A 19,868-nucleotide genomic window follows, 5' to 3' on the forward strand; every position below is an offset into this window, starting at 1 on the left:
AAGTGCCACAACTTTGCACTCCCGTGCGATGCGACACGGTCTGGATGAGTTTCCAAGCGCGCGCACGTTCCATTCGTATTTTTCTCATTCCATCATGCAATGCACATGCCACCTGCGAGGGCGATCTTTTGAGCCTAGTGAGTCAATAATTAATTACATAGTTTGTTTGTAATTTGCGAGACGACGAATCTTTTGAGCCTAGTGAGTCAATAATTAGATAATATTTATTAAATATAAACGAAAATGTTACAATATCGATTTTGCCAAAAATTTGGAAGTAAACGAGACCCTGCTTGGTTGACTGAGTGCAGGGGTGACGCAGTGCACATGTGTCTAGGGATCTTTTTATATATATAGAGCATTAATTATAGATAAAAAATAACTAATTGTATAGTTTGCTTATAATTTGAGAGACGAATCTTTTGAGTCTATGTAGTCTATGATTAGATAAGTGTTCATTTTGTAAAAGAAAATTGGAATTCAACAAGCCGCTAGTTGGTTGACCGAGTGCATCAGTGCACATGTGTCTGGAGATACTTCCTGGATGTCCTCTCTATGTGCCTAGTCATCTCAGGTGGGAACGGGAGCCCAGCACGGTCAGCATGCATGTGCTCAGTCCTCGCCTTGCCACCTCGAACGAAGGCCTTGTTTAGTTTTCTCCGAAACTCAAAAACTTTTTCAAGATTTCCTGTTATATTGAATTTTGCGACATATGAATGGAGCATTAAATATAGATAAAAATAAAAACTAATTATACAATTTATCTATAAATTACGAGATGAATATTTTAAGCCTATTTAATCTATGATTGGACAATAATTACCAAATACAAACAAAAATACTACAGTATTCAAATATTTTCTCTCCAGGCCTTGTTTAGTTCCAAAATTTTTGGCAAAATGACCACTGTAGCAATTTCGTTTGTATTTGACAAATATTGTTCAATCATGGACTAACTAGACTCAAAAGATTCGTCTCGTCAATTCCGACTAAACTGTGCAATTAGTTTTTATTTTTATCTATATTTAATACTCCATGCATACGTCTAAAGATTCGATGTGACGGGGAATCTGAAAAATTTTGCAAAATTTTTGGGAAACTAAACAAGGCCCCACTCAACTAAACAAGGCCGAGCTGATTGACCGTGGAGCCATGGAGCTGGCGTCTCAACTATCTATAACTCTTATAAAAGCAAAACTCCACTATCACTACTACAGAATGAGGCATTGGTCGATGTCCAAAATGGCCCAAAACCTCGGCCTTTTTACGGCCCGGGGTTAAAGACCCCTTTAACACCGGTTCGTAACACGAACCGGTGCTAAAGGGTCCTGGCCAACGGCTACTGACAGGTGTTGTCGGGGCAGGGACCCTTTAGCACCGGTTCGTGTTACAAACTGGTGCTAAAGGGTCTCTTTGAGCACCGGCCAGTGCCACGGGCCGAGGCAAAGCCTTTAGCACCGGTTTGTAACACAAACCGGTGCTAAAGGGTCACCCTTTAGCACCGGTTTTTGCCATGAACCGGTGCTAAAGGTCCGGTTTATATGCCGGATCCCTCCTTCTCTCTGCCCATTTGAAACCGAGAGCAACATTCACCATATCTATTTCTCTTGACATACAATGCACCTACCTCAGCAGTTCACTATCAACCCCACTATCTATTTCTCTTAAAATGTAAAGCATCCATCTCAGCAGTCCACTATCATTCGCCACTACAAATTTCTCTTGACATGCAAGGTGTCCACCACAGCAATCTACTATCATTTGCATTAAATTTCACTAGCACAAGAATTATGACATCCACAGGGACGAAGCCAGGAAAAAATTTAGGGGAGCTGAACAAAAGTTCTACATCGACTTAGCTCTGCTATTATCCCTCTTAAATATATATTAATGATGAAGTTTACAAAATATATCTAAAAAATAAAGTTCTCAACTCACCCTACCTTATAAATTTGTGTCTAAAATTAGAAGGAGGGCACTAGGAATTCCACTGGGCCAGCAGCGGTAGGGGGGGCTGGAGCCCCCCTAGCCCCACTGCTGGCTTCGTCCCTGGACGTCCACATTAGTGAGACACATCATCCACTATGAATATAATTTCTATGATTATGCTAATAAAAGAGTTATATATTTATATTGCTCCTTCATACCCGCGGCAACGCGCGGAGAATCCTCCTAGTTTTATATATAACCATGTCATTGTCACTTCATTACGGAGTCTCACATGTAAATGATTTTTATTCTTCTTCTCTCGTTCTTTATGAGCAGGCCACAAACTATCTCGTTTTTCTGAGCGAGATAGGTGTAGAGATAAGAGATAGTCTCTTCTCTTTTCCATCTTCTTTCTTTTTCACATCAGATGAGATAGGTATAGAGATAAGAGATAGTCTCTTCTCTTTTCCATCTTCTCTCTTTTTCACATAAGAAAAGTGCTCACATGAATTGTTATGAGCCAGTTAATGTGGCACTGTTGGTACACCTGGAGCAGCACCAATGGAGAGGGCAGCAAAGTGTAGCCTTTAGCTCACATAGGAGAGCAGACCTGGTTGGGCGATTGGTAGCTGTGGAGTTAACTTGAGCGTCGACATGGTGCATGGAGATCTCACAAATTTGTGTCATCCAAGGGATATGGACATAAAAAAGGATTTGCTGATTGTTCCTATTTTTCAAAGCAGATAAAATTCTACTTTCAAGAATCTGACAGTTGAGAGTATTGTGAGAGAAACTTGCACAGTAAGTGTAAATCTTGCTGATTTTCATGTGACGTACAACTTTACTAGTACTTTTCAACAAACGAGCATTGTTTTCAGCTCATAATAAATCACTATAAGAATGAACATAAGCTAAAATTTTAATGAAATAAGCATAAACATAAACCAAATTTCAGTGCAACGAGCAGGAAGCTGTGGGCAATACAAGTACAACAAGGTAACCAAGATATTGTCACGACACGATACCAGTGCTTTGAGCATATTGCAGCTTCATCCTGAATGGCTATTTATTCCAGAAACAATACTAATAATACACTGACTGACGATACAATAGCAAGCATCGAGCTGAGCGGCGACATTTATTCTATTTCTTCTCTCAGACGAAGCTCGAGAAGCAAACTAGACTTGCCATATGGATGCTTGTAGCAGATTGGCATCAGAAGCCACCACCCAGGAACGCCGCCTCCGCGGCGGTGGTGCGTGCAGCGTTATTGTAGAAGTTTGTGAGGATGTCATCGCAGCGGTAGGTGACGACGGGGCCATGGCCGCCGTTGGGATGAATCCCTGCACCGACCTTGATGCAAATCTTGCACTCCGGGTGGCACCCCTGCACCGAGACATCCTTGCACTTGCAGTCCGGCGGGAGCTTCCTGTCACAAACACCGCAGTTGTCGCAGCACGGCCACGATGACCCTGGTGTGCCACTACTACGGAACGCTCTATCACTGTCGACGACATCACTGTTAGAAATGACAAAACCGGTGATGAGTCTTCACTGCTGGTTCAAAGCTTTGAGAGGCTTCGAATGATTGAAAAGGGGAAGAGCCGACAGTGATGGACAACACCACTGCCGGTTTGTTACTAGGACCTACAGTGTTGCCTTCTTCATCTTTCACTGCCAGTCCGACACCTGAGCTAGCAATGATATTGGGATATCACTGACGGCTCGTGTCGCCAACTGCCAGTGATATCCCCTGACAGCACAAAAAGCCTGCAGGCTTCCTCTGCTTCCGCCTCACTCCCATCACGAGAACATAGGAGCTTGCACGTGCCATTCCCTCCATTGTTACGGCTGCTCTTCCCCATGACTCTCTCTTTTGGATTTTGAAGAATGGCTTGATCTTTTTACTTTAAGGTTAGTAAGGGCATCCACTTCATCGATTTTGGTGCTTAATTATCTTAGTTTGAAGGCTACATTGCTTGATTCTCATTCTAGTTCTTCCTCCATCCGAGAGAGCAAGCCATTGGATTTTGTGCAAAGCTCCCAAGCAATTTGTGAGGAATATATACATCATCTCCATCATCCATAAAAGCTACAGGTTTTTGTCTATATATCATGACCTCATTTGAAATCTTTGGAAATTTCATGGTTTGATCAAGTTGCATGATTGTTAGTAAGTGATGCTCGAATTAGTTCATATTATTTAGGAGTAGAGTAGATTATTTTACAATTTTGTTAGGAGTTGACATATTGTTTGGTGTTCAAGATCAAGTATCCAATTAATTTTGTTCATGATCAAGATAATTGACAGTGTTCGGCAAGAAGCTTAGAGTTGTCGAACAATGGTTGATACTCATATATCGCCCTTAGAACAAAAAGTAGCCAAATACATGCATCACATTTAGAGCAAAAGCAGGCGATGGAGTAAACATCATTGCTCTCATCATTGTTATGTCTTTTCAAACTCACATATATGCTTCGCTTAAAAACACAAGAACATATGTAAATAACGAAATATGATCAGCCATTTAGTAGTATTTTTTTCTCTCATAATAAATCAGTAAACAGTAGTTTTATTCATGACTCTTATATTGTCATGACTCGACACCATATAACACAGTGCTATGAGCATAGCGTGCATCATTTATGGCTCTTTATTCCAGAAACAATACTAATACACTGACGATGTACAAGAGCACAAGCAAGCATGGAGCATAGCGGCGACATTTATTTATTTTATTTCTTACATTAATTTATTTTATTTAATTTATAGCTCGAGAGAAGCAAAACTCGACTTGTCGCATGCATGCCATCACAAGCCCCCACCAAGGAACGCCGCCTCCGGCCCCGGCGCCGGCGCCGGCGCCAGCGTGCAGCGCTGCTCGCAGAAGTTTGTGAGGATATCATCGCAGCGGTATATGACGACAGGGCCGACCTTGACGCAGTTCTTGCACTCCGGGTGGCACCCATCCACCGAGACGTCATCTCGGTCGTCACGCCGAGAAGAGCCAGCGTGACGACGAGTATCACCTGAGGCCTCATCTTTGTTGTTACTGTGTCCGATCCCGGCAACAAGAAGAGGCCACAATGCCAATAAGTTTGTTGCTTGGATTTCTTAACTAACTACGTGTTAACTCGCGGCTATATATGTGTCGAGGCTGGAGGTCTTGTTATATATAAATAAGCAGGGGATGGAGGGCGGCTTCCATCCAACGTAGAAAATTTAAAGCCCAGTAGTCCCCACACGAATAAAATTATCTCATTCTTCATCATGCCACGTGCGAGGGCGATGGATCTGGCCGGTCTATCGTGGTATATGATGGGAGGAGGTCAAGATGGATAAGCGTCTTGTTGCAGCGGCGCGTGCATTATTACAGAAACGTGCGCGTTATTATTGTCTGCATGCTCTTCTGCCTTCTACTTGTAGTTTCCTTCAAAAATTTTCAGACTTTTCGTTAAATCAAATCTTGTGTCACATGTATAAAAAACATTAAATATAGATAAAAAAATAATTAATTGTACAGTTTACTAATAATTTAGGAGATAAATCTTTTAAACCTAAATAGTTTATGGTTGAATAAGTATTCATTTTGCAAAAGAAAAAAAAAACTAAATAAGACATGGTTGGTTGACCGAGTGCATGGCGCAGCACATAGTCATCTCAGGTGGGAACGGGAGCCCAGCACGGTCAGCATGCATGTGCTCAGTCCTCGCCCTGCCACCTGGAACGAAGGCGACATTCTGTCCTGTTGGCCACCGACTTGAGCTGAATGTTGACCGTAGAGCCATGGAGCTGGCGTCTCAACAGTACTGTACGAGTTAGCAGCTATTTTATATATAATCATGTCACTGTCACTTCATTACGTGTGCGAGTCTCACATGTAAATGATTTTTTATCTATATTTTCTCTTCATGCCACAAACTATCTCGTTTTCTAATCTAAGCGAGATAGGTGTAGAAATTAGAGATCGATAGTTCCTTCTTTTTTTCATCTTCATTCTTTTTTCACATCTGGAAAGTGCTCACATGGATTCTTATGAGCTAGTTCAGATGGCACTGTTGGGGCACTCGGAGCAGCACCAGGAGAAGGCAGCAAAGTGTAGCCTTTAGCTCAGGAGAGCAGAGCTAGTAACGGGCGCGATTGGTAGCTGTGGAGTTACTTTGAGCGTCGACTTGGTGTATGGAGATCTCACAAATTTGTGTCATTCAAGGGCCATGGACATCAAAAAGGATTTGACAGTTGACAGCACTGTGAGAAAAACTTGCACAGTAAGTGTACATCTTCCTGATTTGTTTTCAGCTCACAATAAATCAGCATAAAACTAAATTTTTAATGAAATAAGCATAAACATCAATCAATTTTCAGCAAGATGTGGGCAATACAAGTACAACAAGGTAACCAAGATATTGTCATGACTCGACACGATACCAGTGCTTTGTGCATATAACAAGCATCATGAATGGCTCTTAATTATTCCAGAAACAGTACTAATAATACACTGACGACGTACAATAGCAAACATCAAGCTGAGCGGTGACATTTATTCTATTTCTTCTCTCAGACGAAGCTGAGAGAAGCAAACTCGACTTGCCATATGGATGCTTGCAGCAGATTGCCATCAGAAGCCATCACCCAGGAACGCCGCCGCCTCCGGCGGTGGTGCCGCCGTGCAGCGGTGCTCGCAGAAGTTTGTGAGTATGTCATCGCAGCGGTAGGTGACGACGGGGCCGTGGCCGCCGCCGGGACGAATCCCGGCACCGACCTTGACGCAGTTCTTGCACTCCGGGTGGCACCCCTGCACCGAGACGTCATTGCACTTGCAATCCGGCGGGAGCTTTCTGTTGCAAACACCGCAGTTGTCGCAGCACGGCCACGACGAGCCTGTTGTGCCCACACATGTTAATTGGTTTAGTCAAAATGTCTAGCAGTGTGCATATGCATGCATCCTATAATAACTAATAAGTGATGTGTGTGTATATATCCTGATGATTGATGAAAATTAAACTAAACGGCAAAAGGATTCGTCGTCACCTTCGCCGAGAGGCAGAGTTGCGAGGACGCCGAGAGCAACCAGAGTAACGGCGGCGAGTATCACCAGAGGCCTCATCTTTGTTTCTGCTGGCAAGAACAGGCCAGAAGCTTGGATTTCCTTCCTATGGGTATCTCTAAGAGGCTGAAGGTCTTCTTATATAGGAGGGGAGGGAAGCTTCCAGCTAGCGTCACAGATGATGCCCCGGACTCAGGCCTCCAGACTTCACTACTCACTAGTACTCAGATGGTTTTTACTAATGATAGTATAAAGCAATTAATTTCTGTTAGCAGTTGTTTTGATACTGCTGATGTGAGAACATTTTTATAGTTTGTAGTTTGCAACCGTCAGTTTTAAAGGAATTTACACTGGCCGTAGTTTTCAACGGCTAGTGTAGAGGTCTACGTCCAGTGTAAAAGGGAATTTTCACCGGTGGTCGTTTTCAACCACCGGTGTAAATAGAAGGGATCTAACTGAATGGTCAACTTCAATCGGAAAAAAAACTTGGCGAAAAAATAGGTAAGTTTTCTTTCTACACGTGATCCTACACTACCCAATAATCCCATGGCCATACTACCTTTCTGCGCACCGCTGGGTGGGGAGAGTTTCTGCACCCATCATCTTGGTGCGTAAACCTGTTACCTTATCAATAGCTGTACTACAACCTCATCCACAGCAAGCCAAAGACGAATGCATCGACCTTCTCCTGTGGAATTTGTTCGGAATTTTCCACACGTACGCAACCACACCGTGTTGGCGTGTTCAGACGCCCCGTGACCTCCCCGGCCGTCTGTGTCTACTCCGTATGTCCGAAAGATTATTACATCGCGAAAACGTTTTCGCATTTGGCAGATGAATGAGAGAAGTTGTGGTAACAGAGAACAAAATCAAGGGGCTGTTTAGTTGGTGAAAACTTTTGGTTTTAGCTAATATATATATAGTATTTTTATTTGTATTTGATAATTATTGTCAAATCATAGACTAACTAGGTTTAAAAGATTTGTCTCGCAAATTACATGTGAACTATAAATTAGTTATTTTTTATCTATATTTAATTTTCTATACACGTACGATAAGATTCGATAAACCTTGTAAAATTTTTCAGGAATAAACAGACCCCATGCATGGACATAACGCACTATAGCTGGTATAAACGAAAACCACAATGCTTTGAGCACGGCATGCATCATGCGTGGCTCTTTATTCCAGAAACAGTACTAATACACTCACGACATACAAGAGCAAGCATCTTTCGAGCAGAGAGCGGCGACATTTATTTTATTTCTTCTCTGACGAAGCGAAGCTCGAGAGAAGCAAACTCGACTTGATTGGCTTGCATTCTTGCAGCGCAGATCGACGGCGTCCCGGCCGATGCCATCAGAAGACACCACCGACGAACGCCTTAGGCGGTGGCGCCGGCGCCGGCGTGCAGCGGCGCTGGCAGAAGTTTGTAAGAACGTCGGCGCAGGTGTAGGTGACGACGGGGCCGGGGCCGCCGCCGGGAGGAACGGTGAACTTGTTCTTGACGCACTTCTTGCACTCCGGGTGGCACCCGCGCGCCGAGATGTCGTTGCACTGGCACTCCGGCGGGAACTTCTTGTTGCAAACACCGCAGTTGTCGCAGCACGGCCATGACGAGCCTGGGTGTGCCAACGCATGTTTTAGTCAAAATGTCTAGTAGTGTGCATAACTGCATATGCATGCATCCTAACAAGTGATGTGTGTATATAAATCCTGATGAAAATTAAACTAGCTAAACGGTAAAAGGATTCTGATCGACTTGTCACCTTCGCCGAGCGGCAGAGCTGCGAGGACGCCGAGAAGAGCCAGAGTGACGACGACGAGTATCACCTGAGACCTCATCTTTGTTTCTCCTCGCAAGAACAGGCCTGAATTAAAGCGAAGTTCCTTGCTTGGATTTCCTTCCTACTGACTTCACTAGTACTCAAATTTGAAGGTCTTCTTATAGGTGGGGAGGGAGGCTTCCAGCGTCACAGGTGCCCAGGCCCCAGGCCTCCAGACTTCACTAGTACTCAAATGATTTATTTTTTACTGATGATATAAATCAATTAATTTCTAGTGGCAGTATTTTGATGCCGCTTATGTTAAGAGTATTTTCATGGGTTATACTCTCTCTGTCCCGCAGTGTACTCTAGCATTTAAAATTTATCTATAAATATAATACATTATAGAAGACAAAAACTAATTTTGTAATAAATACTTGTCATTTATCGATCAATCATCATTAATTATATTGAGGATAACATCTGATTAGGATATATAAAATGAGAATACATGCATCTTTTATATTCTTTCTTAATTTGTCTTAAAATTCTTAGAATGTTTTGTATTACAAGATTTTAGAGTAGTTTGCAACGGCCAATTTTAAGAGAATTTTCACTAGCCGTAGTTTTCAATGGCTAGTGTAGAGGTCTACTTCCAGTGTAAAGGGAATTTTCATCGGCGGTAGTTTTGAACGACCAGTGTAAATAAAAGGGATCTAATTGACGGTCATCTTCAGAACACGGCCCTGTTTGGTTGAGGGAGTTAAATTTTAATTCTCATCACATCGAAGATTTTGAACACATGCATAAAGTACTAAATATAGACTATTTATAAAACTTAAAATACAGATAGAGAATAATTTAGGAGACAAATCTTTTGAGCCTAACTAATCTATAATTAAACACTAATTGTCAAATAAAACGAAAATATTACAATACTCATTAAACTTTAACAGATCCAACCAAACACCACCAGTTTTTTCTTTATGCACCTGATCCTACACTATCCAATAATCCCATGGCCGTGCCACTGGATCGGAAGAGTAGAGTTTCTGCACCCTCGACTGACTGTCTGCACGTAGAGTTACCGTGTGTAATGTTGGGGTGATACAGTACATGTTGACTTGATCAATAGCTGTACTACACCTAATCACGGCATGCCAAACACGAATGCATCATCTTGTGGAATTTGTTCGGAATTTCCACACGAAACCACACCATGCATGCCATCCATAGTACCAACCGGCCGGCGACCTTCAACGTCGTCATCAATCGCTGCAAGGACGCGCGCGCTGTGGCCGGCGGCCCTCCCTGCCGCCGCCGGCGCTCGCCTAGACCTAGGCAGGACGTGAACCACACAGGGTGCGCCTTCGATTGCAGCGGGCCGGCGCGGGACGTGGCAGACGGGGACGACGGCTGCAGGTCTGCGGCGGCGCGCAGCAGAACCCCCGCGACACTGGTCGAGTACATGCTGAATAACAACGGCCCGAACCTGCTGTTCGCTTCTATGATAAGTCATGGCTGGAAGTATTATTCGCTGGTAGAAAAAATACGGTTTATAAGACAAACGAGAATGGAACTTACATCAACATATCTGCCACTTCAACGGCTTCAACGTGCCCATATCCTTCCGATGCAATAAGGGACCGAGCTGCAAGGATATACTTAAGCAAGTGAAGGTACATAGTTCAACTAGAGAGCGTCGTGCACCCATCGACCAGGGCGACATTGAGGAGCCTGAGCCTTGGACGCTCGACAAACAGGCTGACGGCACTCGGGGCATAGGATTTCTGTCTGGGCACTAGATCGAACTAGGGTCAAGCTTGGGGATCAGGCTCGGGCCACCATTGATTGAGAGCCCAGGGTCCCTAGCAAACCCTCGAGCCTTGATTAGAGGCCAAGGGTGTGCTTGGGATCCTTTGCTAGAGAGTACACATGAGCGTACCCGATGCGTATAGCCCTTGAGCGATTGTCGAAGGGTAGGTTAGGGGTTGTTTCGATTGGGAGTCTATATCTCCCAGGAACTTCGCATACTCGTATGGTTGATCCTCATCACTAACCAAGGCTGATTTTGCTTGTCCACGGAGGTTTTGAGCTGATCTCTTCAGGGTTTTATGTATAGACAGCATCAACCCCCTGTCCCCCTGTATATACATGAGAGTTTCATAGCTGATGGATCAAAAACACAGTTTATCCTCTTCCTTATTACTTTCCAAATCTACTATTGCTTCTCATTCTTCGCTGCTACTAATGTTTGTTGGTTAAACAACGTGAAGCACAAAGTGATGAGGCACACTATGGCAGCCGGCCAAATAGTTTTCCCTCTCAGGTATGTGGGTTTTCAGGTAAGAGTCTTTGCTGGCTTGTCTTGCGTATCATATATTCTCTTTTTTTTTTGGAGTAAAGTGTAGCACATACTCGCTCTCTCTTTTGAGTAAAGCGTATCACATACTCTACAAAGCTCCCAATGACATGTCTTAACCTATCACACTCATCAGTAGAGGCACACGATAATGACCCAGCTAGCTAGGCTTAATCAGAATTTGGGCCCAGTGTTGGCGAGACCCAGGACGTGGAGCCTGATCCCTCCTAGCTAGGCCGCACTGGAGACGTACACGGCGATCGACAAGATGGCCATATCTGAAGACAATAAATTCAAGCGTCAAGGGCCACGGCCAAGTGTGGCTCGATCGCTGGCTGTCCCGCCTCCCGCGGGCCCATCGTCCTGCCATGTCACCGCTCGTCGTCAGTCCTGGCCGACATGGATGTCTACTCTGCTATATGCTCTCGTACGCACGGGAACAAATTAGACACGACAATAATGATTCGGTTGGATGAAAATTTAGATATGCCGGAAATTTTGCCTCTTTATTATTAGGTACATATATAGATTAAAACAAAAACATATAGGAAACCCACAATTACATAGCAGAATTCGTCTTTAAGGCAAAATTCGTTTCCTCTTCCAATGCAAGTATCAAGGGTAAACCTCGATAACCGAAAGCGGGCCCATCACTGGAGTGATTTTGTAGTCACTGAATCCAGCATCGACGAAAATCTTCTTCCACTCATGCTCCTCTCGCCCCACGCCGGTGATGCACGTGAGGAACAAGCTATGCATCTCTTCAGTCTCAGCAACGTTTCTGTCACGACGAGGCCCGGACCCTAGCACCATCTCTGTGATTACCAACTTTCCTCCGGCGTCTCTTGCAGGGATAGCCTCCTTACAATTCTTAAGAATCTTAACGCAGTTGTCGTCGTCCCAGCAATGCAAAACATACTAATCACACATAAAACATATTAATCATTAGCTCTGCTAGTTATAATAACTATATATTGTTAGTAGCAAAAAGGGTCGACGTACGCTGACACAACACGTACTTAATTACCTTGAGTAAAACAGCATCGGCTGGTGGAATGGACTCGAACATGTCTCCGGCAACAAACTGCACATCATCACCGCCACCAGCGGCGACGGGGGCGTCGGCAACGACGTGGGGCAGATCCATGACGGCGCACTTGATGCCCGGGAACGCCGCCGCAATGGCCTTGGCGAAGGAGCCCTGGCCGCCGCCGACGTCCACCAGCGAGGTGAGCCCGCGGAAGACGTCGGCGTGGCCGCCGAGAACGGCCTCGATCAGCAGCTGGCTCTCGATGAAGGCGGAGACGATCATGGTGTCGTTGTCGGCGTTGGCTGGGTCCCACCGGGTGCGGCCGTGCGTGAGCTCGAAGAGCGACTTGGGGGCCTCCGGCCCCGGCGCCGTCCGGAGCCACGTGGGCATGTCGAAGAACGGGGTGAGCGAGACGGGCCCGCAGTCGAAGCGCACCATGTTGGACAGGCCGCGCGGGCCGACCACGAGGCTGGACGCCGCCGTGAGCGCGTACGACGACGCCACCTCCTCGCCGCCGTCCGCGGCGGTGGCTCTGAATAGCCCCGACGTGGTCAGCAGCTTCATCAGGCACCGCAGGTCGGCGAGCCTGGACTCGTGCACCCCCGTGTCGGCGGCGATCTCGGCGAGGGTGGCGGCGCCGCCACGGCCGTGGATGGCGTCGGGGATGGCGAGCTCCACGGCGCATTTCAGCGCCATCGTCTTGATGTAGCTGAAGACGTGCTGGTAGACAAGGGCGAAAGCTCCGACCATGTCCTCACCCTCTTGCTCGCCATGGACGAACGCCATTCCTTCTCCTTCGCTAATAATTGGAGTCTTCAACTACGTACGTACTGCTCTCAACTACGACTGTAGCTAGCTTGTTTGTGTCGTGTTTGTGCTGTACTAGCCAATACAATACGCTGGTACTTATAGGGAGTCTGGCCTTTGTGTTGGAAATGTCTTTTTTTTTCTCCTGGATGTCTACCATTTTAAAGCATATGAAAATTGAAGCCTTATAACGACTATTACTCCAAAGACATCTTAAAGGATATGAAAAATTCAAACCTTAGCTTATAACAACTTTCAGTTTAGAATAATAGAGTAATATTCAACACAGTTGCGACTATTAGTCAGCTAGCTAGCCTGTGTGTCCTTGTCAGAATTTTATACAGCTGCAGGTCCCTACTTCGTGACATCCTAGCTACTAGCGATGGCAAGCCATCCATGCATGACCGTGGACTTGGAGCAGAGACTTTTCCATCAGGTTTGGGTTGGGTCAATAATTCTGCGTTTGTTTAGCAATTCATCGACACCATGGATGCATGGATGATTGCACTCCGTAAGTAGAAATAGCTCCAATCTTATTGGTATGTGTGATGTGTCTACGTCCAGCATTTAGCTGCAGGTTACTCATAGATAAGATTTGGGCACATCTCAGTAACTTCAAATAAAATATTATGAACTAGCTAGTATTTATTTAGGGATCCCAGAGAGCTTATAAAATATATCTCCATCCAACTTCATACATTGAAGCTGATACTTAATTTCTGAATGCAATAAGTTCCAAACAAAGTATTAGTTCTGTCATAGATAAGATTTGAGTTAGCTCAATTAGGTTTGTCATAGATAAGATTTGGGCACATCTCAGTAACTTCAAATAAAATATTATGAACTAGCTAGTATTTATTTAGGGATCCCAGAGAGCTTATAAAATATATCTCCATCCAACTTCATACATTGAAGCTGAGACTTTATTTCTGAATGCAATAAGTTCCAAACAAAGTGACTGTTGTCATTCCCACAATTTTGTGGAGTAGTTCAAGAGGATGATGTTTGACCAACAAGAATGTGACTGTTGTCATTCCCACAATTTTGTACTTGGAAAACCCAACGAATGGAAGGCCACTAGTTAGCCCGCAGGACAGTGAATAGTATATGCCCATCCTTGTTTCGCGCTGTCGTTTACCCTCAATTGGATAGATGTCGTCACTAGCTGGACCACAAGGCACGGAGTAGTACTCTCAGCCGCCTTTTTGTCTGATCTACTTATGGAAAACCGAACGAATGCAAGGCCACTAGTTAGCCCGCAAGACAGTGAGTAGTACGCCCATCCTTGTTTCGCTCCATTGTTTACCCTCAATTTGATAGATGTCGTCACTAGCTGGACCACTAGTACGCTCAGCCGCCTTTTTTGTCCGATCTACTTATATTATGGAAAGCTGAACAAACGGAAGGCCAATAGTTAGCCCGCAAGACAGTGAGTAGTACGCCCATCCTTGTTTCTCTCCGTTGTTTACCCTCAATTTGATAGATGTCATCACTAGCTGGACCACAAGGCACGGAGTAGTATGCTCAGTCGCCTTTTTTGTCCGGTTAGTTGTAGGTCTCAGATCATCACTATGTTAAAAAAAATAATTTACAGACATGTGTTTAAGCGCATCACAGACGCGCCAGCGCGCGTCGGGATAATAAAGCAGATATAAATATTGGAAAAGAGGTTGGTGAATACAATTATGAAACCCTAGTCATCTTTGGGCCCAGCTATTTACTCACCTTACCCTTTGCCTCGGGATTCCGGCTGGGTGAATCGCCATTTCCAGCATTGATGCCCACTGCATGTTGGCCAAGCAAAACCCATGATGGCAAAAAAAGAGAGTAGCCTCCACCAAGGCGATAGCAAAGCCCGTGGCAAGGGGAAGACCCAGTCTGCAGTTATTAGTAGTGATGGGTCTGGTGGTAATTATGGCATAATGTGTGGGTATCAAGAGACTCTCTGGATAGAAACCACCATAGTCTGATTAGCATTCACAAAATCTCAAACTCGGTTGCACTCATGAAGCGATCATGAATAGAGCTGATGAAGGAGCCCACAGAACGAAGCATTGCATTTTCCTGGCTAGCATGTGGACATGTTCTATGGGTCATCATTGCGGAACCTATGCATATACCTCTAGGGAAAAAAGTTATGTAGTTGATTTTGTCTTGGCGACGCGTGGCGACTCAAGAGATGTCTCCTTCCCTGGCGACTAGGGTTTTGTTCCCTGGCGACTAGGGTTTTGTTTCTTCCATCTCCATTCCATCTACGTGCCTAGATCGGATCCCTCATCCCAATCTGATCGTCGAGTACACCTTCCCATCTACCCCCTGTGTCCAAAGTTTGATCTCCGGTTTGGAGCCTAGCCTTCATCTGCTAACCTATTTCTGGTTACTAGGAGTTAGGGTTTGTGTTTCTAGCTAGCAGAGGTAGGGATCCCATGGATTCAAAGGGGGATGGTGTGGCTGGTTTAATGGAGAAGTCGAAGTTGTCAGAGAATGAGAAGAAGGGCATCAAATTTGGGGGTCAAGGGCGGTGATCCGGGGGCGTAGAGATCCCCAGGCGGTGGCAAAGGTTTTGGCGGATAAACCTGTCAGAGCGGAGGATTTGGAGATTTCACTAGGGAGGATCTAGTGTCCCCTAAAGGGAGTGGATTGCAAAGATCTAGGGAAAATTGTTTCTTGTTTACTTTCTTGCAAGGATCTAGGAGTGCCGGTAGAGAAGAGCCAGAGGTGATGAGCCCGTTAAAAGAGGCAAAATCTCTCCCCAGCCTTGGCGGAGGGCTCGAAGAAGGCTCTCACCTTTGATTCTGAGAAATTTGAATCCGAGAAAGGTGAAGGAGCTGAGCCAATCGGTGAATCTGCTGGTAGCTGCCGATGGGCGGACTGAGGGAATTAGTAGTGATAGCAATAGTACCATGCAGGCGGCGGTGGGTGAGCTTGTGCCATGTTTGGAGAAAAATAAGGGGGGAGTGGCACTAGGAGGGGTTTAAGAAGATCCCCGAGAACACATGAAGGAGTTGAAAAGGGAGAAGTCATTAGGTGGCTGGATAAGAAAAGGACACGTGACAATGAGGATATGGACATTGATGAGATGGTTAGAGCTTCAAAACTAGGGAAGAATGAAGGTGAAGGCTCGTTTGATGATTTGAAGAAAGCGGGGCCGGCGGACTGGTCCTGCAAGGATCAATGAAGCTCTTGGCTTGGAACTATTGGGGGTTGGGAAATGCGCCGGCAGTACATGGGCTTCTTCGGTGTCGTAAAGTCGAAGAGGTTGATGTCCTTTTCTTGTTAGAGACCAAATTAGATGAGAAGATGATGACAATGTTTAAAAAGAAGTTGGGCATGGCAAACATGGAGGTGGTGGATTGTGAAGGTAAAGGCAGGGGTCTTGCTGCATTTTGGTGGGGTGGGATTGATGTGGTTTTGAGAAGTAAATCAGAAAATCACATTGATTTGGAGGTCCAGGAGACCGGCGGGGACAAATGCCATGATACAGGGATTTATGGTGAACCCCAAGCTGATTTGAAATATAAGACTTGGGAAAGGTTGGTGTGGTTGAGAGATCAAGATGACGAGCAGCTGCCATGGGTGTGTCGTGAAGATTTTAATGAAATTCTTTTTCATCATGAGAAGGAAGGGGGTGTTCCAAGATCTCAGGCTTGCTTAGATCGTTTCAAAAATGTCCTGGAGGCTTGTGAGTTGGATGACCTAGGCTTCTTCGGTGATATCTTCACCTGGAGAAACAAACAAATTACGGGCAGTACACATATAATAGAAAGACTTGACCTAGCGGTGGCAAACCTAGGTTGGCGAGTGAAGTTCCTACTGATGCAAGTCAAAAATGGAGATTCTTATCACTCTAATCATAGACCAGTTGGGTTGTTAACAAAGATGCTCCCCTAGAGGAGATGCGGTGGTGGGGGGGGTTAAATTTGAGGCAAGCTGGATTAAGGAGGAGAGTTGTCGAAGGGTGATAGAGGAGGCTTGGGATGCTAATGATAGTGGAGAAGCTAGTATGACAGCGAGTTTGAGTGGGGTAGCAGCTAGTCTGAAGGACTAGAGTGTGAATGTTCTAGGTGATTTAGAGAAACACTTAAAAAGGGCAAAAAAGGAGCTGGAGAAGTGGAGAAGGGAGGTTATTAGTGATGACTTAGTTAGAAAGGAGGCAGCTTGGTGGATAGGATGGAGGAACAAATAGACCCCTATTGGAGACAACGAGCACATTTGAATTGGTTGCATATGGAGTCTGTAACTATTTTTCCACCATATGGAGTCTGTAACTATTTTTCCACCCTTTTCAGGTCTAGTGTGGATGACTTAGTTATTGCTAACTATTTTCCACCCTTTTTAGGCCTAGTGTGGATGACGGTGGGGAGCATCTGCAGCAGCTCCTGGCTGCAGTGCAACTCAGCGTTAGTATAGAAATGAATAATTTGCTGACTGCTGAATTTACGGCAGACGAAATAAAAATGGCACTAGAGGCTATTGGTGACCTCAAGGCCCCTGGCCCGGACGAAATGTTGGTCATCTTTTTCAAGAAATATTGGGACATTGTCGGTGAACAGCTGATCAAAGAAGTACAAGTTGTGTTGTGGGCAGGCGAATGACCCCAAGGCTGGAACGACACAATTATTTCAGTGATCCCCAAGGCTGAAAAACCCCAAAAGGTGACTGATCTTAGACCCATCAGTATGTGTAATGTGGTTTACAAAGTGGTGTCAAAAGTTTTCACGAATAGATTAAGGGCTATTCTTCATGATAATATAACCCCAAACCAGAGTGCATTTGTTCCGGGCAGGCTAATATCTGATAACATCCTAATTGAGCTAACTCACTACCTGGATAATAAAAGGGATGGAAATATGGGCTATGCTTCCATTATACTAGATATGAGCAAAGCCTATGATAGGGTGGAGTGGAGTTTTCTAAAGGCAATGATGCAAAAGATGGGTTTTCATAACAAGTGGATCTCTTTGATCATGGAGTGTGTCACAACGGTCAAGTACTAGGTAGAGGTGAATGGGGATCTGACAGATAGCTTCAAGCCAGAAAGAGGGTTGTGGCAGGGGGGGCCTCTTTCCCCTTACCTTTTCCTATTATGTGCTGAAGCCTTTTCTCCCTTGCTAAAAAAAGGGGAAGAAGATGGTTTAATTGCTGAAGTTAAAATCTGTACTGGTGCACCAAGCATTTCACACTTATTGTTCATTGATGATTCTTTAATCTTGATTCGGGCGAATGAGGGGGATTGCAGGCATCTACAGAGTATTCTACAAATATATGAGTCTTGTTTAGGCCAAGTCATTAACAATGGAAAATCGGCTATATTATTCAGCAAGAACACAAAAGTAGAGCAGAAGAGAGTGGTTTGTGATCTGCTGCAGGTTACTAAGGAAACCATGAATGAGAAATACTTGGGGCTACCGGTGCATGTGGGCAAGTCCAAAATGAATACATTTGCTTATCTGAAGGATCGTATTTGGAAACGGATGCAAGGCTGGAATGAAAAATTCTTGTCATGGGCAGGGAAAGAGATTGTGGCTCAAGCGATACCCGCCTTTGCAATGGGATGCTTAGATCTCTCAAAAACTCTATGCGACCAAATTGGGTCTATGATTTGCCGGTTCTGGTGGAACCACGAGGAAGGGAAGCACAAAATACATTGGTTGAGTACGGAGCAAATGCTTAAACCAAAAGAGGAGGGGGGGGGGGTCTTTGGTTCAGAGACATCCACCTCTTTAATATGGCCATGCTAGCGAAATAGGGATGGAGATTGTGGCAGCAACCTGATTCCCTTTGTGCTAGAATTTTGAAAGCAAAATATTTTTGCTAATTCTTTTGTGTTGGAGGCTAAGCCAAAGTCTGGTCTGTCGTACTCCTGGAGAAGTATACTGTGGGCAGTCTGGATGTTGTGAAGAAAGGCATGACATGGAGAGTTGGAGATGGTGAAGGAATCAAAATTTGGTCTGACCCTTGGATCCCAAGAGATTTTTCTAGGCGACTGATTACTCCAAGGCGTCACTCCATCCTAACTGAAGTAAAAGATTTAGTTGACCCCCCACACCGAAAACTGGATGATGAACTAGTTCGCGATACTTTTTGGGCCAAGGATGCTAATCTAATCCTTGCTCTCCCTATCCATCAGGGCCAAGAGAATACTCTAGCTTGGCACTTTGATAAGCATGGTGTCTTCAGTGTGAAAAGTGCATATAAAGTTGCTCGGGAGGATCGATTACGGTGTACAAATAACAATGGCAACTAGGGGAGTAGTAACAGGAACCAACAAAGTTTGTGGAAAGCAATATGGAAGTTAAAATGCCCCAATAAGATAAAGCATTTCATCTGGCAATTTGCTCATAATAGTCATCCTTTGCGGTGCAATTTGGTGAATCGAGGAATGAAAATTGATATCCGATGCCCAGTCTGCAATCATACTGGTGATGATGGTGCTCACCTGTTCTTCAAATGCCAGCCTGCTGAACATCTATGGGGATTATTGGGACTCGAAACCGAAAGAGCACAATTGGCGATGATTCGGTCCGCCCAGGAAGTTGTTGATGCTATACTAAAGGCCACACAGAAGAGGAAAATCTTGATGATCATCGCTCTGTGGTTCACTTGGTCTGAACAGAATGCAATTAGGGAGAAGGGAAGGCGGAGAGGTCCCCATGCTACTTGCTAGATGTGTGGAGCAGTATGCTAAAGAGAATGAGGTACCAACCACTACTGTCACTTCTCTGAATCAAATTTGTATCAAATCCGACAACAGAGAAGATGGGTCAGACCACCAACACACTGAAACTCAATTGCGACACTGCTTTCTTCACTGAAACACACAGTGGCAGTTGGGGAGTGATCATTAGAGGTGCTGATGGTGATGTGGTGAACACAGGAAGGGGGAGGGTTAATCACCCCCTTAGTCCGTTCCATGCAAAACTCAT

At 44.9% G+C, this 19,868-nt stretch overlaps 3 protein-coding genes across 3 annotated transcripts; all 3 read right to left on the bottom strand.

Annotated features, from left to right (window-relative positions):
• LOC8085982 (Bowman-Birk type trypsin inhibitor) lies at positions 6,269-7,119 on the bottom strand. Its single transcript, XM_002451225.2, has 2 exons — positions 6,962-7,119; positions 6,269-6,811 (listed from the first exon to the last, which is right to left on the bottom strand). The coding sequence occupies exons 1-2, from the start codon at positions 7,035-7,037 to the stop codon at positions 6,549-6,551; spliced, it is 339 nt and encodes a 112-aa protein (XP_002451270.1). The 5' UTR covers positions 7,038-7,119; the 3' UTR covers positions 6,269-6,548.
• Positions 8,035-8,906, bottom strand: LOC110435382 (Bowman-Birk type trypsin inhibitor-like). The gene is made up of 2 exons (XM_021460880.1): positions 8,747-8,906; positions 8,035-8,599 (listed from the first exon to the last, which is right to left on the bottom strand). The coding sequence occupies exons 1-2, from the start codon at positions 8,820-8,822 to the stop codon at positions 8,337-8,339; spliced, it is 339 nt and encodes a 112-aa protein (XP_021316555.1). The 5' UTR covers positions 8,823-8,906; the 3' UTR covers positions 8,035-8,336.
• Positions 11,593-13,045, bottom strand: LOC8085985 (acetylserotonin O-methyltransferase 1). Its single transcript, XM_002449940.2, has 2 exons — positions 12,133-13,045; positions 11,593-12,023 (listed from the first exon to the last, which is right to left on the bottom strand). The coding sequence occupies exons 1-2, from the start codon at positions 12,919-12,921 to the stop codon at positions 11,721-11,723; spliced, it is 1,092 nt and encodes a 363-aa protein (XP_002449985.2). The 5' UTR covers positions 12,922-13,045; the 3' UTR covers positions 11,593-11,720.

This window comes from Sorghum bicolor, chromosome 5, assembly GCF_000003195.3.
Source record: "Sorghum bicolor cultivar BTx623 chromosome 5, Sorghum_bicolor_NCBIv3, whole genome shotgun sequence".
Taxonomy (NCBI): domain Eukaryota; kingdom Viridiplantae; phylum Streptophyta; class Magnoliopsida; order Poales; family Poaceae; genus Sorghum; species Sorghum bicolor.

What these genes read in the sequence shown, in the direction of transcription:
- LOC8085982 (XM_002451225.2), bottom strand. Translation starts at nt 7,037, where the DNA reads ATGAGGCCTCTGGTGATACTCGCCGCCGTTACTCTGGTTGCTCTCGGC. An exon ending in AACTCTGCCTCTCGGCGAAG is followed by an intron (nt 6,812 to 6,961) that starts GTGACGACGAAT and finishes TGGGCACAACAG; the next exon opens with GCTCGTCGTGGCCGTGCTGC.
- LOC8085985 (XM_002449940.2), bottom strand. Translation starts at nt 12,921, where the DNA reads ATGGCGTTCGTCCATGGCGAGCAAGAGGGTGAGGACATGGTCGGAGCT. An exon ending in CCGATGCTGTTTTACTCAAG is followed by an intron (nt 12,024 to 12,132) that starts GTAATTAAGTAC and finishes ATGTGTGATTAG; the next exon opens with TATGTTTTGCATTGCTGGGA.
- LOC110435382 (XM_021460880.1), bottom strand. Translation starts at nt 8,822, where the DNA reads ATGAGGTCTCAGGTGATACTCGTCGTCGTCACTCTGGCTCTTCTCGGC. An exon ending in AGCTCTGCCGCTCGGCGAAG is followed by an intron (nt 8,600 to 8,746) that starts GTGACAAGTCGA and finishes TGGCACACCCAG; the next exon opens with GCTCGTCATGGCCGTGCTGC.